Consider the following 19,282-nt stretch of genomic DNA (forward strand, 5'->3'; position numbering starts at 1 on the left):
GCCAAAGTGATTTTAGGTCTAGGGAAACGGAGTCAGGAGAAGAATGAGGGAGGGGCTGGGGAATTTTCCCAGAGGGACCTACTGCCTCCCCTTCCTCCTCTCTCCCAGTTGCCAATGACCACACAGCTGCTAGCAGATGAATGACCTTTAATCCAGTTCCCCGCCTCACCCACAGGTGGGCAGAGGGGTGCTGGCAGAGCCTGGGTCAGGCGGCCCTGGCCCGCAGTGCTCATTCGCAGGGCTCCTAGGTGTTGCGCACCACCAGCGACTGCTCCAGCTCCTGCCTGCGCTGCTGGATCTTTAGAGAAATCAGAGCAGGAGCAGGGTTACGGTGTTGCTGGTGAGTGACAGGACGACCCCACCCACCTGCTGCCCACCCCGGAAGAGCATCTGGGAGCAGGGAGGGCTCCCAGGAGGTGAGGGACATGGTGGAGTGGCAAGGGCACTGGAGGCTGAGGAGGGAAGTTTCTCAGAGTGAGGAGGGGCCTGCGGTGCCCGGGCCCCTTCACACCTTGCAGTAGAAGTAGCGGCTGACAGCTTCCTGAGACCAGGGCTGGTGGTAGAACTCAGCCCGGCGCTCCTCCTCAGGGTTGCCTGCCACATCTGTCATCACCTGGGAGGGAGAGCGGAGTGAGCCCTGAGCCCAGACCCCTCCCGTCCCTGTGTACAACCTTTACTGTCTTCCTGATATGCTTGTCTTCCATCCAGTGCTCCCCAAGTCCCCTTCACCTTGAGGTCCCGGCTCTGGGAGCAGAGCAGGTCTTGGATGTAGCCTTTGGGGTCTCTGGAGAAGCTTAGCATGAAGTCCCTCTGGATCTTGAGCTGGTTTATGGACTCAATCGTCTCATGGATCTACAGGTAGAAAGACAGAAGCTTTCACTTGGCTGTGGTGATGTGGAAGAAGGGGGAAGGGGGAGGTGACGCACGTGGGGGAAGGACTGCTGCTGTTCCTTTAACCAACAGTCCCTCGGGCCCCAGGCCTCTGCAGTCCCAGGGGAGGGGGTGTTAAGTCCTTCATCTCTCCATAGGCCCATGCTCGTGTCTGTTCTGTCTGTACTCTGTCATTTCTGGGTTAACATCCCACTGCAGCTCTGGGCTCTGGCCCCACCTTACTGTCCAGAGCGCTGATCTCCTGCTGGTTGGCTGTGGACAGGAGGAAACTGCTCATCTGCCCCTTCAGTGGCTCCTCCACCTCCACATCAATGTCATAGCACGCCGTCTTCTTCTGGTCCGACGGGTCCACACTGCCAGGAAGTCCAGCCCTTGGTGTTCACCTGCCCCCACAGAGGCTAAGTGCCCCAGGGCAGGTGCAGTGGGGAGGGAGGGGGCATAGGGAGGGATAGGCGGGACAAGAGGAAATGATTCCCTGGTCTGAGGAGCAAGCCGGGGCCTCACCTGATGACGTGATTGATGACAATTGGGTCAGGGGGCAACAGCAGAGCTGTGAGGCGTTGGGGAATCTCAGAAAACTTCAGCCGGGGACAATCAAAAATCTGAGGCAGGAGGAAGAGGTCACTCTTGTGCTTGGACAGAGCGTAACTACAGTTCTAGACCCTTCCATTCTGGAAAGGCCACAAGAAGCTAGGAGCATCTGATTCACGGGTCTGAAACTAGGGGGCCTATGGGTTGGTGCGGTGCAATGGTTGAGGATGGACCCTGGGTCAGCCTGCCTAGGTACAAATTCTGCTCCCATCACTTACTATGCAGCCTGAGCAAGTTACTTAACGACTGAGACCTCAGTTTCTTCATCTCTAGAATGGGGATAATAGTAGGACCCCTCTCTCAGGGTTGTGGTTAGAATTCAATGCATCAGTACACTCAAAGTGCTTGGAACATACCTGCCTGACACGTGGCACGTGCTCAATAAACATCAACTGTTCTTTTTACTCCTCAGGCTTATCTGCTGTGTTTATTTAAAATGTATTAAGAATAATCTCTATTGCCCTGGCTGGTTGCTCAGTGGTTAGAGCATCAACCTGTGGACCGAAGGATCACGGGTTCAATTCTGGGTCAAGGGCACATAACTCAGTTGCAGGTTCTATCCCCAGCCCCATAAGGGCACATGCAAGAGGCAACCAGTCAATATGTCTCTCTCACATTGATGTTTCTCTCTCTCCCCTTCTTCCCCCCCACCACTCGCCCTAAAATGGTCAATGGGGGAAAAAATATCCGCAGGCCCATTCAGTGTGGCTCAGTGGTTGAATGTCAACCCATGAACCAGGAGATCATGGTTTGATTCCCGGTCAGGGCACATGCCTGGGTTTCAGGCTCGATCCCCAGTAGGGGGTGTACAAGAGGCAGTGGATTGATGATTCTCTCTCATCACTGATGTTTCTATTTCCCTCTCCCTCCCTTCCTCTCTAAAATCAATAAAAATATATTTTAAAAAGATATCCTCAGCCTGGCCAGTATGGCTGAGTGGTTGAGCGTTGTCCTATGAACCATGAGGTCACAATTCAATTCCCAGGTTGCGGGCTCGATCCCTAGTGTGGGCTGTGCAGGAGGCAGAAGATCCATGATTCTCTCTCATTATTGATGTTTCTATCTCTTCTCCCTCCCCCTTCCTCTCTGAAATCAATAAAAATATATTTAAATTAAATAAATAAATAAAAAGATATCCTTAGGTGAGGATTAAAAAAAAAATTACTTCAGTAGAATTTTTGTCAAACCCCTTTCATAGCAATTTGATTTTCCTAACTGCCCGTGGGTTAGATGGAACAGATAAGGAACAAGGCTCAAAATGGCCAAGTAATTCACCCAGAGTCAGGACCCAGGACTAGACCCCGGAGACCCAACTCCAAGTGCCAAGAATATTACATTCCTGAGAGCTTTGTGGGGTTCCAGACCTCCCTGACCTGGGATGGCTAAAATGCAGCACAGAGCTACACCATGGTAGGACCTGGATTAGAACCCTGGTCTCTGGCTCTGAGAGAGTGCCTACGGTTTCTAATACCTGAGAATCTAAAGGTAGGGGTGGTATTACCTTAGTAGAGGCACTTCCCCTACCGGTGTCTGTCTGCTCCCCACGTCCCTGGGCTCAGGGTACCTGCTGGAAATACTTGTCCCCATTGATGTATTCCTTGTCGTGGGAGTCCTGCAGCCTGTTGGTCTTCACATACTGCCACAGGGCCTGGACGATGGCTGAGCGGCTCTGCGTGTGCAAGCCCAGCAGCCGGGCCAGGCGGGGGTCCAGTTTGAACTGGGGAGGCTGTGAAAAGGTGACCATGAAAATCAGGGAGTGGAAAGAGCTCAAAGCCAGGCAGCTTGGGACTGGGGTGGAGGTGTGTGGGGGAGGGGGGGTATGACATGGTGATTGGGTTCCTTGGAAATGTGCTTCTGGAGAGGGGGTAGTGAGGAGGATGGGTCTCTTGGGATGCCTACCTTGGGGGCCTTAGCCCACCTGTCTAAGAGAAAGGGTGTGGCGGGCCAAAGGCTTCATGGTGCCTGCAGGGGGGGACTGGCACGGACCTGGTAGTCCAGCATGAGGAGCAGCGTGCAGCGCACACTCAGGTCCCCCGGCCTCTTCACCTGGAACCCATCCGTCTCCTGGGTGGTGGGCGTCCGGTGCCACTGTCCAGGGGAGGAGAGCTGGGTCACGTCACAGGCCCACCTGGGCTGGTGAGGCTCGGGGCTCTAGGGTGGTCCCTGATGCAAATCTGTGCCGCCGATGCGCCTGCGGGACTTGCGCCTGAGGAAGGGTGGCAGTTCTAGGGCAATGGGGGGTCTGGGTCTTACCTCAACTAGATGGTTGTCAGGGCCATAAAGGTCTTTGTCCAGCTCAATGACCAAACTCTTGAAGAAGGAAGAGAACTTTCGCTTCTGCTTGCTGGGCTGTGGGAGAAGAACAGGGACCGTGGGGGCAGAACAGGGACCATGGGGGCAGAATGAGTTGGGAGGGGGTGGGGCTGGTTGGGTAGGGCAGCATGGTTAGAAGCAGGCCTCTGCACCCCAGATGTCTCTCCAGGCCACCCACCCCGGTCAGGGCTGACTCCCTAACCCTCAGTGCAAACATCTAGTTCTGTCCTCAGTCCAGCCCCATCCCCACCCCAGGACACCTGGAGAGACCTGGGCCAAGACGTACGTCATCCAGGAGCTTCCCCTCCACCCGCAGCTCCCAGGAGGCGATGCTGCCATCAGAATCCTCAGCATCAGGCTTCGCAGGGTTAAACGTGTTGGAGATATAAAGACGCAGCTTCCGCTTTTGCTGTAGAAATAAAGAGTGTCCCACAGAGCAAGCACTGTGTGCCCACCCGGCAAGCCCACGCCTCCATTCTGAGAACTGGATGTAGAGTGCCTTCCCACCCCTAAACCAAGGCACCTTCATCGGCCTCTTCAGAGCCTCCTGGATGTCCACCCGCTTCCGCATGATGGTTTGATCCAGTTTCCTCTCAAACGCCAGGAGGTCCATGTAAGCCTGGGATTCAGGGACCAGCTCCCGGATCTGGAAGAGGAGGAGCAAGGCAGGGAACGGGCTCAGCCGGTCTTATAGGTGGAATGGGTGCGTATCATGTGATTCCAGGTACACAGAGGTGGAGGGGAGCTGGCTGGCTCTGGGACTTTGAGCGTGAGAATGGGACCTCTCCCCAGGACACCGTATCCAGCAGTAGCAGCCTCATGTATAGGGACAAAAATTGCTTCTCCCTCTAGGGCAGTGGTTCTCAACCTTCCTAGTGCCTCGACCCTTTAATACAGTTCCTCATGTTGTGGTGACCCCCAACCATAAAATTATTTTTGTTGCTACTTCATAACTGTAGTTTTGCTACTGTTATGAATCGTAATGTAAATATCTGTGTTTTCCGGTGGTCTTAGGCTCTACAGCAGCGGTTCTCAACCTGTGGGTCGCGACATAACTGTAGCAAAATTACAGTTATGAAGTAGCAACGAAAATAATTTTATGGTTGGGGGTCACCACAACATGAGGAACTGTATTAAAGGGTCGCGTCATTAGGAAGGTTGAGAACCACTGCTCTAGGGAGACCCATGCATTTCATGACTAGGGGAGGCCAGAGCCACAATGGACCCCAATAAACTCTGGGGCTTCACCTCCTCCGGTCCTTTCCTATGTTACACAGCCTCTGGACTTTCCTTGGGTGTCTGCAAACTGGCGAGGACCTTGGTGTCCCTGAGACAGTTAGGGGATGTGGTTGCTTGCCTCTGCCCTGGCACCTCACCCAGTCACTCCAACTGATGTCTAAACCAGCTACCCGTCCCCCCCCCCCCCCCCCCCCCCACACACACACAGCTCAGCATGTGTTTGGACCGCTGCAATTCAGTCCACTGCACCCCAGGCCCAGGATGCTACCCCTTTTGGTTCTGCTCCTTCCCTCTATCCCACACCCTCCCTCTGGCCTGGGGAGCCTCACTTCTTAATTAGCTTTTAAAACAAAAAGTAAAAGTGACTGTGGCCGCTGAAGCTCTGCTCCTTAGGGGGAGGGGAGACAAACGAGGTGGGGCAGCAAGGGGCGGGTGTCTGCTGGGGGCTTCTGTGAAAGGCACTCACCCTTTGAGGGAGGATTTTGTCAGCCATCTTCCTCCTCTTGGCACTGTACATTTTTTAAAGAAAAAACCAGGTTACCATGGTGACAGATCTGGGAGTAAGGAGGCCACCTGCTAAATTATCCCCCCTCTCCACCCGCCTGGCTGGGGTTCCCACAGCCCACTCCTCTGCCTGCTCCAGGGGCTGCAACAGTGGTGTGTGGCATCGTGCTCCATCCTCTCTAAGGGGCAGAGGTGACCCCGTCCTTTCTCTGGCCTGGGAGCCTCCTTCCGCCCCAGGCATGTGCCCTGACAGGGCCAGACAATCGTAGACTTAGGAGGGGCTGAGGTGGGGAGCTGCAGAAGTGTTTTGGGAAAGCTGGGAAGGAGACAGGACAGAGGAGAAGGATGGCTCCTGAGGACTTTCCTATGCGGCTAAACTGGGGTGCACTGTCCAAGGGAGGGTAGCTGACCCGACCCCAATCCCTGGAGCAGGAGGTGATGACAGGAAGCTGGTGAGGACTGCACCCCTGCCACCCTGGGCTTGGAAGGGGATGCTGACAGGCAGAGGGCGCTGGTGCCCTCGGACACACTCCTAGGGACCCCGAGAGAGTGTGGGGACATTCACCCCTGGGACATGACTTTGGGTGGAACTGGACTATTCTTGACGGCTAGCTGCTTCTGACTTCCGAAAGCACCCCAGAGAATCCTTGGCAAGTTTATAGCCCAGCGTAAAGGATGGCTCTATACTGCCCCCGTGTGGTGTTCTCAACTACTGCCCCTCCCTGTCCAAAAATCTATCCTAAGGCTAGACAAGTAGCTTTCATTAAAGGTCTGACTTGTTTTGTTTGTGTGTTTTTGTTAATCCCCACCCGAGGATATTTTCCCCTTAATTTTTAGAGAGAATGGAGGAGAGCGGGAAAGACAGAGAGGAACAATGATGTGAGAGAAACACATCGATTGCTTGCCTCGCTGGGGCCGGGGCTGGGGAGGAGCCTGCAACCAAGGTACATGCCCTTGACTGGAATTGAACCCGGGACCCTTTGGTCCACAGGCTGATACTCTATCCACTGAGCAAACCCGGCTAGGGCTGTTTCTGTGTTTTTTAAAAGACATTTTTATTGATTTCAGAGAAGAAGGAAGAGGGGAAGAGAGATAGAAACATCAATGATGAGAAAGAATCATTGATCAGCTACCTCCTGCACACCCCACACTGGGGATTGAGCCAACAACCCAGGCATGTGCCCTGACTGGGAATCGAACCTGTGACCTCAGGTAGACACTCAGCCATTGAGCCACACCGGCCAGGCAGGTCTGACTTGTTTTGAACAAAGTATTGGTGTGAGACTCTTCATTTATACAAAATAAATCAGGGACTTGTTAACTGTATAACAGGATAGTTCACTTTGAAAGAGAATTCACCGTAGAATTCCTATAATCAGGGAATTTTCCTTGATGTGTAAAAAATATTTTATAATGAGGTATAATCCATATTACACATTTTACAGGACTCCATGTGGTGAGCAGAGGGAAGCGTGTGTTTGGCTAAATGTGAAACCCAAAGGGGCATTTCTCTTGTCATGCTCCAGCAGGGGCTGTGGGAGGGGGGGGGGTGCCACCAGCTGGCTCCAACAAGGACATGGGCTGGCCTTGGGGGCACACCTGGTCCAGAGGACAAATTATGACCGCTCTTCAACCTTTGAGTGCCTGAGAGCAGGCCTGGGCAGAAGACACCCCCCACCCCCACCCCAACAGGGCAAATCCCCGACACACACACACACACACACACACACACACACACACGCCAGGGATTCGGATTTCCAAGATCTGGAATGGGGCTTTAAACAGTCAAGCCAGGGAATTCTGGGGAAGGTGCACCGGACAGCCACACTTTGAGAAACACAGTCCCAAAGCTCTGCTCGCAGTCCTTCTGCCAGCACCCACCCCCGATCCTGAAGGCTGAAGCATCACCCTTAACCTGGGAGCAGGGCTGGAGCGAGGGCTGGAGCAGGTGACAAGGAGAAAGGGCGCTGCGGCCGCAGCTCGACTCCGGTGGGCACACAAAGGAACCAGAGCGGTGCCCCCTCTTTCCACTTCTCCAGAGGGCATCCCTCCCAGGACGGCTCGGCCCCTGCGGATCGCTCCTCCTCGCCCCTGCCAATCCCGCTCCTCGCCCACCCCGTCCCTGCGGCCCGCCCCCTCCGCGCTGGGCCCCACTCACCTGCGGCTCCGCGCGGGGGCGGTGGGCACTGGCTGGCCCTGGCTCTGGGCCTGGCTCTGGCCGGGCGGAGGCGCTGCTCGCTTGCGGGCGGGCTCCATGCCCGCGGGGGCCAGGCCGGGTCGCACGGCGGGGCTGCCCATGTATGGGGAGCCCGGGGGGCCCATGGGCGCCCCCTGGTGGGGCATCCGGGCTCCAGACGGCATCCCGGGGCGCTGGGTTGGGGAGGGGGGTGGCGGGGGTGAAGCAGAAACAGGCGCCCGCCGGTCAGAGCAGGGCCCGGCTCCAGGCGTACTGAGCCGCGTCGCCCCCACCCCAAACCCCGGCTGGTGACCCCGATGCAGCCGGCGTGAACGAGGGTGGGAGGGGCAGGGGCGCCGGAACCGCGCGGCTTTGGCGGAGGGGGCTTCGCGTCTCGCTGCAGGAAGCTAACTGAAGCCAGGCAACTGCACGGGGCACTGCCAGCTTCGGATTTGCGGAAGGTACCGCGACAATGAATATTAATGGCGCCTTTGAACCTTTTCAAAGGATGTGCACATCCACATGCTTCTCTGAAAAACAGACTCAGAGGGTCCTTCCATCCCCACTTGACAGATGAGGCAACCGTGGCTCCAGGAGAGGAGTGACCTCGCCAAGGTCACACAGCTCCTCCCGGCAAAGGCAGCACTGAGTGGCCAGGTCCGCTCCACCTAGGTGAGGGCCTGAGCTCCCTGCTGGGACTCCCCCAGGCCCTCTTCCCTTTCACTCCCTGCTTCCTGGGCCGTCCTGCCTTGCACGCGCCCCCACCCCCCACCCCCAGCCACTCTTCTCTCTGGGCCCAGCTTTTGACCCCTCAACCCCAACCTCTACCCCCTTCAGCTGATTCTACGCTTCCACATCTAGGAGCTTCACTGACTCGGTTCACCCCATAATTTGCTCCCAAGGTGAAGGCTGGAGGTGGGTCTGGAGGCAACCTGAGAGGCTGAGGTCAAACCCCACCATGATTCTCTGATGGGGGGCGGGGCGTGGAGGGGCAGCGAGGAGAGGAGCCAGAGTGGCTGCCAGAGGGCTTGGGTAGGTCAAAAGCAGCATATTTCCTCTTACAATCATCTTTCCTTCCTGTAGGCCTGAATCACCAGAGATGCTCTCATCGTATAGACCTCCTCTACTTCCCACCCACCAGTGAGGTCACAAGTTAGGGTTCAGAGGGGGCTATGGAGAGATGGATGAGGCAGGTGTATTCCTTTGACACTATCCAGGTGCTCAGACGGGATGTAAATGAGATGCAAATACACTGAGTGAAGTGTTCCACAGACTTTTTAAACCCCACCTATCTGGATTCCAGATGAGAGATTGGGGCGGACCAGAGGGCTGTAAAGTGGAGGGTGGGTGGGATGGGGATTGGGACATGGAGAGCGGAAGAAGATTAGGGAGCAAGGGATGCAGCCCCTTGGCTCTGTTATCATTCAAATACTACCACTCTAGCCCTAGCTGGTTTGGCCCAGTGGTTGGAGCATCAGCCCTTGGGCTGAAGAGTCCCGGGTTCGACTCCTGTCAAGGGCATGTACCTCAGTTGCAGGCTTAATCCCCTGCCCAGGTTGGGGCGCGTGTGGGAGGCAACCAATCAATTTGTCTCTCTCACATCAATGTTTCTCTCTGTCTCTTTTCCTCCCTTCCACTCTAAAAATCAATGGAAAAAATATCCTCTGGTGAGGATTAACAACAATAAAAACACTACCACTTTACCCCCAGGAGCGCAGCTGCCCCCAGGCACAAGGAGGAGCCTGACCCCAAGTGGGTGAATTCCTTCTAACTGCCTAGCATTATGTCTAACCCTAAGCCCCAGCCAGCCAGCTGTCTCTGTCCGTCTCTCCCACAGTGAAACCTGCCTGTCCATGTGTCTGCCTCCCCCACCCACCTGACCCTGTCACTCACACCTCCAGGGTGGTGGCCCAGAATGGAGCCTAGGCCGGCCGCTCCCCACCAGCACAGCTGAGGCACTGGGAGTGGGGCAGTGGGGCTCATACCCATTCAAGAACTGAAGCTCTAAGTTGACCAAATAAAAAAATCCACAAGTGAAGCTTCTCTCCCACCTAGACGGGTTTTCTTAACGGGACTTCCCCAAACAACAAGGTGAGGTCTGGTAACTCAGCTGGCCAACAGCTGAGGAGAACCCCCCCGGGGAGTTACCCCCGAGGTTCAGGCTACCGCAAGGAAACCCATTTTCATTATCAGCTGCTCTCCCATTTATCAAGGTCAGTGACGCTCACTGATCTGCTGAAGAGGCCCCCGGGAGCTGTGGCAGCCACCAGGGCCACCCCCGTGGTGGGCCGAGGTTCTAGGGGCTCCCTCACTGACAGCATGCCTTCCTTGGGGTCAGAACCAAATTTGGCCACAGTCAATCTGACTGCGTCCTCCATACCTGGCTCCAACCCTGGTACCCATGTCAAGTTCTGACCCCCCTGCCTCCCCCATCCAACTGCCCTCCACACCTCTCCCAACCTGGCCCCTGCTGCCTCTGCTGGAGGCTCGCCTGCCCTCAGGTGGCCCTGCGCCTCCCAAGCCTGCTCTTGTCAGGACAGTCTTGGCCTCGGCCTCACTCCCTGACTCCAGCCCTTCCTTCACACCTTTGAGGCATTAAGGACTGCAGCTTTTGGTGGCTGAGTCTGCCAAGGGGATCCATCTCAGACCCCCTAATCTTGGGGTCTGTCCCTAGAGAGGGCCTCTCTCTGGCCCTGATGGCAGAGGCCATCAGCAAAGCCCCAGAGTCCTCCTCATGAGATGCACAGGCTGTTCGGCCAGAGAGCTTCCTGCTCCCCGTGCCTCCAGGGGTCACCTGCTCCTTGCTCCTGAGATACAATCAGAGACACTCTCCCAGCCGATGAACAGACAGTCCAGCCCACGCCATGTCCCCCACCCCCACCCCCAGGGCAGGGGTAACACCTGGGCCCACAGGGGAAAGAACGGAAGAAAGCATGTCTGGTACAGAGGGGAGCCCCACTTGGGGGTGGGGGGACAGTCTCCACGTCCCAACACCAGCCCCTGACAAGAACCCAGGCAAACGCCTCCCTGGCCGCCCGGGAACCCATCGCCGGCGGCCGCCTGACGACGTGTTCGGGTGCCAGAGCGCCAGCTCCGTCCCGGGGCCGGGCCGAGGGCTGTGGTGCCCGCCGTGGCCGGGGGGAGAGCGGGAGCCCCCTCCCGGCCCCTCCCGACGGCCCTCCATTCAGCTCGAGCCAGGTAGCTCACCCTCCCCCGCAACTTTCCCCCACTCACCACCCCATGGACCAGAAACTCAAAAAGTTTGCTTTTCGTGGCTTTGCGCGCCCCTCCGGCAACTTCGTCCGCGGCCATCAGGGTGGGCTCCGCGGCTCCTCTCACTCTCTTTCTCGCTTTCTCTTTCTTTCCCTTTTCTGCCTTTTTTTCCCTCCAACTCTCCCCTCTGAGTCCTGCTGGGCTCTCTCACACTTCTACTCGAGCGGAGTGGGGAGGGGGCCCCTTCAGGGCTGCCCTGACGGCCCACGGCCCACGCCGCCGCCGCCGCCGCCGCGGCTGCCGCATTCCTGCGCTGATAAGCCAGAAATAGTCCGGCGGCCCGGGTCTGCCGCGGGCTCCGCGGGGACGGGGACGCCCGCCTCCCACCCCTCGCTGTCCAAACAGCGCAGATAAGCGGCCAGGCGGCCGGCGAGCCCGGCTCCCGGCGCGGGGAGCCGCGCGGCCGCCGAGGGCCGCGGGAGGCGGCGCGGGGAGGGGGCGCGGGGAGGGGCGGGGGGCTCGCCGGCCGCCCAGCTCTCCCCACACATAGTTTCTCGGTTAGGGAGTCCGCCGGCAGGGCGGGCAGGGAACAGCCAGTTCCAACTTTTCCCCAAGTGGCTCCTGCTGCATTTCTGAGGCCCTTTCCCCAGAGACCTGGCAGGCCAAGTAGGGAAACATTCGCCGGGAGGAACGGGGGGGAGCCCGAGCCCGGACGAGGCCTTCCTCCCGCGCCGGCGGCAGCGGTGGGTGTGCCGAGGAGGCGGCGTCCCTCCGCGTCCGCAGATGTGTGCGCCCTTGTGTGCACCGCGCCGTGGCCCGGCGGCGGCGGCGGGTGTGGGTGTTTCTGGGCGCGGACAGACAAACGCCTCAGTGTGCCTCCCTCCGCGGGGCGTGCGGGGCGGGTGCGTGTGTGGCGGGACCTGGCCTGTGTCTCCCGGCTCTGTGTGAGTCTATTTCTGGGTCTGTGAGGCTTTGTCTGTGTCGCTGGGTGAAAGTGAGGGCGGTAGGGGGTGTCTTTTGGAAAGAGGGAGGTGGACCGGGCTCATGAGAACAGGAAGAGAAACGTGGGGGAAGGCAAGGAGCTGGGGCGGTGCTTGTAGGTGGATGGGTAGAGAGCATGAGGCAAGCTGGGCCTGAGCAGGCTTTGGAATGGGTGTGGGGTGGGCGACTCGGAGCAGGTGGGGCTCCTGGGTTTGGTAGCGCCAACCTCAAGACCCCAAAGAGAGCAGGGGTAGTGGGGGAGTCACGAGGGCGCTCCAGGAGGCTGCTGTGGTGGGAGCAGGCAGTCCTCTGGGTGAAGGAGGGACAGGAAATAGGAGGGGCAAGTCATGAGATCTACAGGCTAGGAACCCTGGCCCCGCCCATGTCCCCCCCAAACCACACCCCTCTCTCCTCCTTCAGAAGGAAGAACCCAGGGGTTTGGGGACCACCGTGGGTCAAGTTTATGGCCCTCCTGGGGCTGCACTGTCAGAGTCCAGGTGAGGAGAGCGGGCAATTTGTTGTAAAACGTATTTGAAGTTAGGCCTCCAGATCCAGCATTGCACTGGGGGGTTGGCGGAGGGTGGCAGGTAGGGGCGGTGTGGAGGGGGCTGGGCCTCAACCCTTCAGAATGCCTTCAGAGGTCAAGACAAAGAACTGTGGCAGCATTCTGCATGGGGAGTCTCTTCTGACTGCACCCTGGTTTCCCTTGGGCCCTAGAGTGCTCTGGGCCATTTGGGCATCCACTGTCAATCCCCTGAAACGCCAGAGAAGACGGTGATCCATGATGCCCCTCCTCCACCCGGGCTTAGCTGGCACCTCCAGGCCCCCTTTCTACCAAATTTCTACCTAGGTTCCACCCCAGTCCCAGGCCCACAGAGACTGGGCCCTGCAGGTGGGGTGGGGATAAGTGGTGGCTGCGGGCAATCTGGGGAGGCAATCTCTCCATCCCGTTCACTAACGTCTACGCCCCTCCCGGCTCATTCCCATTCCCAAGCCTCTGCTCCTGATAGTCTTTGCCTGGAATGCCCTCTACCTTCTGTCTGCCTGTTCTGGTCATACTCATCCTTTAAAGCCCAGCGCAGGTCCCACCTCCCCCAAGAAGCCTTCCCTTGTCCACTCGTGGACACGGATCTTTCTCATTGAATGTCATTGCCATCTACCCTGTGGCATGAATTGGCACTGAGCTGACTAAGGGCTGACGTGCTTCATGTGTGTTAGGTCAGGGACTGGCTTTACGTCCTGCTCCTCCGCCATGCCTGGGCACAGGGACTCCACATGACCAAATGCCTGCTAACTCTTCAACCACCCACAGCTCAGTGGCCAGTGGACAGAACTCATACTTGGCCACTTACCTGAAGGCGTGAGTCACCATGGGCTGGGCACCCCCACCCTCTGTGGGGGCTTCTAGCATGGACATGTGAAACCGCAGGCCTTGGGGGTCTGGGGAACTGGGCAGGGGAAGACTCCTCTCCGCTTTGTGTAAAGCAGAGTTCTCAATTCCTGGAGAGGCTTTTTGGAAAAAGAAAACAGCAGAGGAGGTGGATGGGTGCCCCGTAAGCAGCTGGGCAGTTTGAGGGTCGGATGGCTCAGCATTTGTGAGGGGGCTTGGTCTCGGTGGTGGAGTTGTCAGAGGGGTTAGACCAAGGGCTGTGGTGGAACCCAGGAGCTGGTCACTCAAGTCCATAAGAACTCCCTTCTGGGCCAACCAAGGACAGGGCCTCCCCTGCAGCCACTCCCTGGGCGATATCCTTATGCTGCCTGTAACGCATGCATGCCCCGCCCATATTCCAGGCTCCCACACTAATGCAAACACCGGGGGACAGGAGCCGCAAGGACCTGCACTTGCGGGCGCACCTTAACCAGCTCCACATCCCACCCGCAAGGCCAGATTCGCAAGGCGCCCGCCCGCAGACACGTTGGCATGCCATCGCTACAGGGGCGACCCTAGCGGTGCGGGCACAGGGAGCCGTCAGCCAGAAAGCAGAGGTGCCATGTGGGTACCCGGCCAGAACTTCCACGTCACAAAGGCCAGGATCCCCAACCGCTCAACTCCCAAAGGGCAGTCAGCAGCGCCCTGCCGCTGTCTCCAGCCGGGTGGGAAGGGGGCCAGGGAAAGCCCAGATTCCAGCGGGCAGGGGGCCTTCCTCCGAGCCCCCTCCAGCCCGAACCGACCGGCCCAGCTCGCGCTCCGGCCAGGAGAGGCGCGTGCCCAGCGGAGGGCGGTCGCCGGCGGCCCGGAGCCGGAGTCCCCCTTGCCGTCCCCCCATCTCTCCTTCCCTCGCCGCGAAGCACCACCAGCACCAAATGGCAAAGCGCCGCTCCCCGCGCGGAGAGATGCGCCGGGCGGCGGGACCGGCTCGGCGCCCCCGACCGCGCCCAGCGAGGGGACACGGCCCGGCCGCCGCCGCCCGCCCCGGCTGTCGTCCGCCCGGGCCGGGGCAGCGGCGGGAGCCCGGCCCGAGCCCGGCCGGGCATGCGCGCTGGGCCTCCCTCCCGGTGAAGGTCAGCCCCGGGCCTAGCGGCAGGACTCGGAGCGCGGGGGGAGCGGGGAGGCGGGAGCGGCGAGGAGACTTAACTCCTTCCCTGCGGGAAGATGGTCACGGGGCTGCGCCGAGCTGGAGTCCCACCCTCCCGTCTTCCGTGGAGGTCCCATTCCGAGGACCCCACTCAGGGGGAGGAGGGGAGAACGGAGGCAGAGGCTAGGAGGGGAGGAGGAGGGGAGCTGGGAAGGGAGGGGAGGAAGGCGGGGAGGAACAAAGGAACACAGACTGAAGGGGGAGATCTCTTTCTGTGGCCCCTTTTCCTCTACCCCAGCAATAAAGCTTTCCGTAGCAGAATGGAATGGCCCTCTTGGATTGGTGTGTGTGTGTGTGTGTGTGTGTGTGTGTGTGTGTGAGAGAGAGAGAGAGAGAGAGAGAGAGAGAGAGAGAGAGAGAGAGAATGAATGGGAATGAAGTGAGACCACCAGGAGCTCTCAGGCTGACAACCCCTGATTTCAGGGTCTTGGGCCATCCCTACACCCAGGCCCCACTTTGCCCCCTGCTCACTAAACCCCAGGGCAAGCCAGGGGCCAGAGGCAGCTCTGCCCCAGCCTACCTGCCTGGCCTCAGTTCCTGCACCCCAGGGAACCCTAGCTAGATGGGGGGGCCAGGCCCAGCCCCCAGAGACGAGTGGAGGGGAGTCTGTACCTTAACGCCCACCGATAGTGAAGGGCTTCCTCCAGCCAACGGACAGGACATTGGAGACCAGACCCTGGGCAGGTGGCACTGTCCTCCACCTCCTCCTCCCTGCCCAGGCCAGAGCCAGTGGTGCAGGGACCTCTCGCTTCATGCACGAATGTTTCTGTGCCCAGGACGCCATCTGCTACCATGACGGGGCTGTCTGTCTCTGTGAGACTTTGCCTTTCTGTGTCAGCTTGCAAACACATATAAGAGAGACAAATATGACAGAAAGAAGCAAAAAGAAAAGAAACGTAGGACACCAAAATAGTGCGTGACCATTGCCCCTCGGCTCCTCAGGAGTAAAAGGATTCCATCAGACAGACACAGGAACCAAGGCAGACAGACGGGAAGGAGAGGGAGACAGACACAGAGAAGCAAGGACCATGCCAAGCCAGAGGTGCTGCTAATCCACAAAGAAAGCGGGGCCCTGACCCACACACACCTCCGCTGATCCCTCACTGCTGTGTGTCAGCTCCCTTGGAGGGGGCAAGGCCTTGCCTTGTGGTCCCCCAGGGGCTGCACAGCAAGCAGGTGCAGGGTAAAGGTTAGTCACATGAGGAAGTCCTTCCCCTCTTTGCGTGAGTGGGTTTCCTCAGTCTATGGGGGCTCCATGACCCCCTCCCTGCCCCTCACATACAGAGAGGGCAAACACCAGGATGCTGGAACTGCTGGGCAGGGAGGAGAGGAAGGCTGAGGCTCTGGGGCCTGAGCACGTGCAGCCCAGAGGGAAGGCACATTTCGGATTCACAGCCAGTTTTCTCTCACTTTCCTCTCCCATTCTTTAGGTAACAGTTCATGCCCAACAGCTTGTGGCTCTGTGCAAAAAGGAGCCACACTGGCCTGGTCCCCGTTTCAGCAAGGATGGGGTTGGTCCTGAGTGGTGCTCTAACAGCCAGGCTGCCGACTGCAGCCGACGGGGTGGGACCAGCATGGCTCTGCCACATCAGGCCGCAGGGACGTTCCCATAGAAACAGCCTCAGTCCCATAGTAACATCCTCACTCCTGGACCAGTTACATTTAGGGCAAACACAAGGGGGATCTGTGGCTTCAGGACTCACAGGCCGTCAAGATACCAAGGAGCAGCCGCAGCGGCAGCACAGGTCCCTCCTTGTCTCCCTGAGGCCAGGAGCCTCCCTGGATCCAAGGGCTGGGAACCCCACCCATCCTCACAGACCCTCTCTCTAGCCGGAGCCTTCCCTCCAGCTCTGCTCCTGCCATCTGCCAAATGCCTGAGGCTCCACGGAGTCACCTACCCCTCTTTGTGTCCTTAACATCCTGGCCCACCTCAAGTCTATCAACAGATGCTGGTGCGATCCTCACTTTGTTCACTGCCAGGGAGCTGGGGACCCCATTCAGGGACAGCCTCAGGACTTCCTGTGGACACCCAGCTCTGCTCATGGCTGGCTACGCGTGGTCCTGGGAAGGCTACCTCCTCCCCATGTGCGATGTCCTCTGTGAAATGAGATACTGCTGCCTTACTCCAGACCTCCGAGAAAGCCAGAAGGGCCTTGGCTGGCATGCCCGGGGAAGGACAGTGTCCGCCCATTGCCAGGCCTCAAGCATGGACCTTGGCACCCTTGGCTGCACTTTGTGACCAGTGTCAGGACAGTGTCATGGTGACCAAAGATCCCGCTCCTCACCCTGGAAGACTCCCGAGGCCTCAGCCACTGCTCTGACCAGGTGGTCAGCGGGATTTCTGCCAGCCACTGCATTCTGAGGTCTGGGATTTCACCCAAGTGAAGAGAACTGAAGAGAGAAAAGAATTCATCTGCACTTCCTTGAAGACGTTTTTTGGGGAAATTAAACCAAATGGCAATGGGCAGTGGAATGCATAGATAAAACATCCATGGAACAGCCCAGCGACCTGGCCTCCCAGATGTCTTCAGCTTCACCTGCTCTCAGGGTCTGAAATACACTTTCTCCTCTGCATCCATGGGGCCCAGGGAGCCCTGCCCTCTGCTCCTAACCCGACACTCTGCCTCTCCACCCCGTGTGTGGTCTACCCGTGGTGCACCTGCCTTACTGCGCCCTAGAAAACCCACACTTCCCTCCACTCCTGCAGGCGTGGCTCCGTACGGCGCCAGCACCCTCCCTTCCGCTCCCCTCTCCCACCAACCTGAGCCCTTCCACTCTGGCCTGTCATAAGTAAAATGTCCAACCCACTTGGCCCCTTCTGTGAACATCCCTTTTGCTTTCTTGTGACAGAAGCTAGGCTCCCCTTGACGATGTTTCTCCAGAACTCTCCCCCCTTCTGACCTTGAGGTGGGGCAGTACCACTCCTGGCCCATGGCAGCTGCTTCCAGGCCCCAGTTTTGCATCTTATCCCCACACCTGGTGCCTTCATTTCCTGGGGGCTCCAGCTGCAGCTCACACTCACTCCCGCCAGTGTAACCCCTGCCCTCTTCCTGCTGCTTTTCAGATCCTCCGGTCTTGATTCCTTGGCCTCCTCACCGCCAGTGATCCTCCCCCCCTCGGCCGCTCACACTCAGGTCATCTCTTGTGCCTTGTCAGTCCAGGCACTGCAGTCCACACCCCGGTATCAGTCTCAAGCACTCCACTCTCTGACCACTCTGTCCAGTGCCTTGACCCCAAAACCTATGACTCCACTGGAACCTCTGGTCCATTTCTCTGACCGCCATCCCTCATTGCAATGACACCGGTATATAGACTCTCTTCTTTCAAGTTATGGTGAAATGTATATATAAAATAAAAGTTCATTTTAACCTCCCTTGCATTTATATTCTTGACTCTCTTAAGAGTTATATCCAGCTTCACTAACTCCTCCCCTGCACCCAGCAGCTGACTGTGGCTGGAGTAAAACACACCCCTGCCTGGCACTGGTCTCACTGTCACTTCAGGAGCACAGAGTTCAATGGCCTCGTACCATCTCTGGTCCATTCATTTCCTTCCCTGGTCCCACTTTGACATGAATTTACTTCTTCTTCCTCCTCTGACTTCAAAATCCTCCTCCCCTCTTCACTCCCAGAGGATAGGCGTGCTTCTTGCTTCACTGAGAAAATGAAAGAAACTTCCAGAGACTCCCACCAACCTCCCATCTCCCAGCAGCTCTCTCCCGTTCCTATAGGAGTCACCTGTGCTCTGGTCCGGAGCTGCCATCCCCTGGTATCCTGGCTCCTGTCCCCTCTCAGACCCTCAAGGACGTTGCTCCAGCAATTCTCTCCCACACCATCACATGGTCAGCCTTCCCCTCGTTCCTGGATGCCTCTTGCCAGCATGCAAAGTCCTGCCATTTCCCCATCTGCTCATCCTATCGTTCACTGCCCAGTTGCAACAAAACTTCTCAAAAGAGTTATCTTTCCCCAATCCCAATCCTTTCTGACACATCCTACTCAATGCTCCACTGGAAATGCTCCTGTCGGGGCCACCCTCAGTTCTCAGGCATCATCTTGCTTAAGCAGCTTCCTCATTCCATACAGCTGGCCACTGTCTCCTCTTGGAAACACTCTCTAGCCTTGGCTCTAGAGCAGCAGTCACCAACCGGTGGTCCGTGGGCCACTGGTGGTCCGTGAGGTCCGAGAGGTTGGCGACCATTGCTCTAGAGCACTCCCATCCTTGGGTTTCCCTCTTGCATCCCTTGCTGCCCCTTCTCACCTCCGGGGCTGTCCAGCTCATCTTCCCTCTTAGTGTGGGGGCACTTCGGGCCCAGGCCTTGGTCCTCTTCACTTCTCCACAATCTCTTCCTTGGTGACCTCACCCAATGTCATAGCTTTAAAGACCATCTATGTGTTGACAACTACCAACGTTTTTCTCCTGAGCAGTCCCCTCTCCCAACTCTTAGATTTGGATATGCAATTGTCTACTCAACATTTCCACCTGGATCATTCATAGACGCCACCTTCATATTCCTACATCAAACTCCTGCTCTCTGTCCACCAACATTGGAGTGACCCTAGAATCCTGTCTTTCTCTCACATCCCACATCCAATCTGAAGGCAAGTCCTGTTGGCTCTGGATCCAACCCCTTCTCACCTCTCCTTGCTACCACCTGGTTCAATCCATGAGTGGTGACTAGCTTGCTTCTAACCTGCACCAACAGTCTATTCTCAACTTGGCAACCAGAGTGGTCCTTTAAACAGGTAAATCAGCCTGGCCGGTGTTGCTCAGTGGTTGAGTGTCGTCTTGTGAACCAGGA

The 19,282-nt window shown here is 57.8% G+C and overlaps 1 protein-coding gene across 4 annotated transcripts; it reads right to left on the minus strand.

Moving 5' to 3' along the window:
* Positions 1-137: 137 nt before the first annotated feature.
* SMARCD3 (SWI/SNF related, matrix associated, actin dependent regulator of chromatin, subfamily d, member 3) lies at positions 138-15,102 on the minus strand. Of its 4 annotated transcripts, none has more exons than XM_054726299.1 (13): positions 15,097-15,102; positions 7,697-7,908; positions 5,501-5,543; positions 4,319-4,441; positions 4,082-4,204; positions 3,736-3,831; positions 3,469-3,570; positions 3,047-3,208; positions 1,396-1,493; positions 1,109-1,244; positions 730-852; positions 512-613; positions 138-298 (listed from the first exon to the last, which is right to left on the minus strand). In XM_054726299.1, exons 2-13 carry the CDS (start codon positions 7,897-7,899, stop codon positions 245-247), a joined length of 1,365 nt encoding a protein of 454 aa, XP_054582274.1. In that variant the 5' UTR covers positions 7,900-7,908; positions 15,097-15,102; the 3' UTR covers positions 138-244. The 4 variants fall into 4 exon arrangements, with proteins under 4 accessions (XP_054582274.1, XP_054582276.1, XP_008156976.1 ...); XM_054726301.1 differs by lacking the exon at positions 15,097-15,102 and adding an exon at positions 11,582-11,715; XM_008158754.3 differs by lacking the exon at positions 15,097-15,102 and adding an exon at positions 10,949-11,383.
* Positions 15,103-19,282: the final 4,180 nt, after the last annotated feature.

The sequence above is a fragment of the Eptesicus fuscus genome, chromosome 14 (genome assembly GCF_027574615.1).
Source record: "Eptesicus fuscus isolate TK198812 chromosome 14, DD_ASM_mEF_20220401, whole genome shotgun sequence".
NCBI lineage: Eukaryota > Metazoa > Chordata > Mammalia > Chiroptera > Vespertilionidae > Eptesicus > Eptesicus fuscus.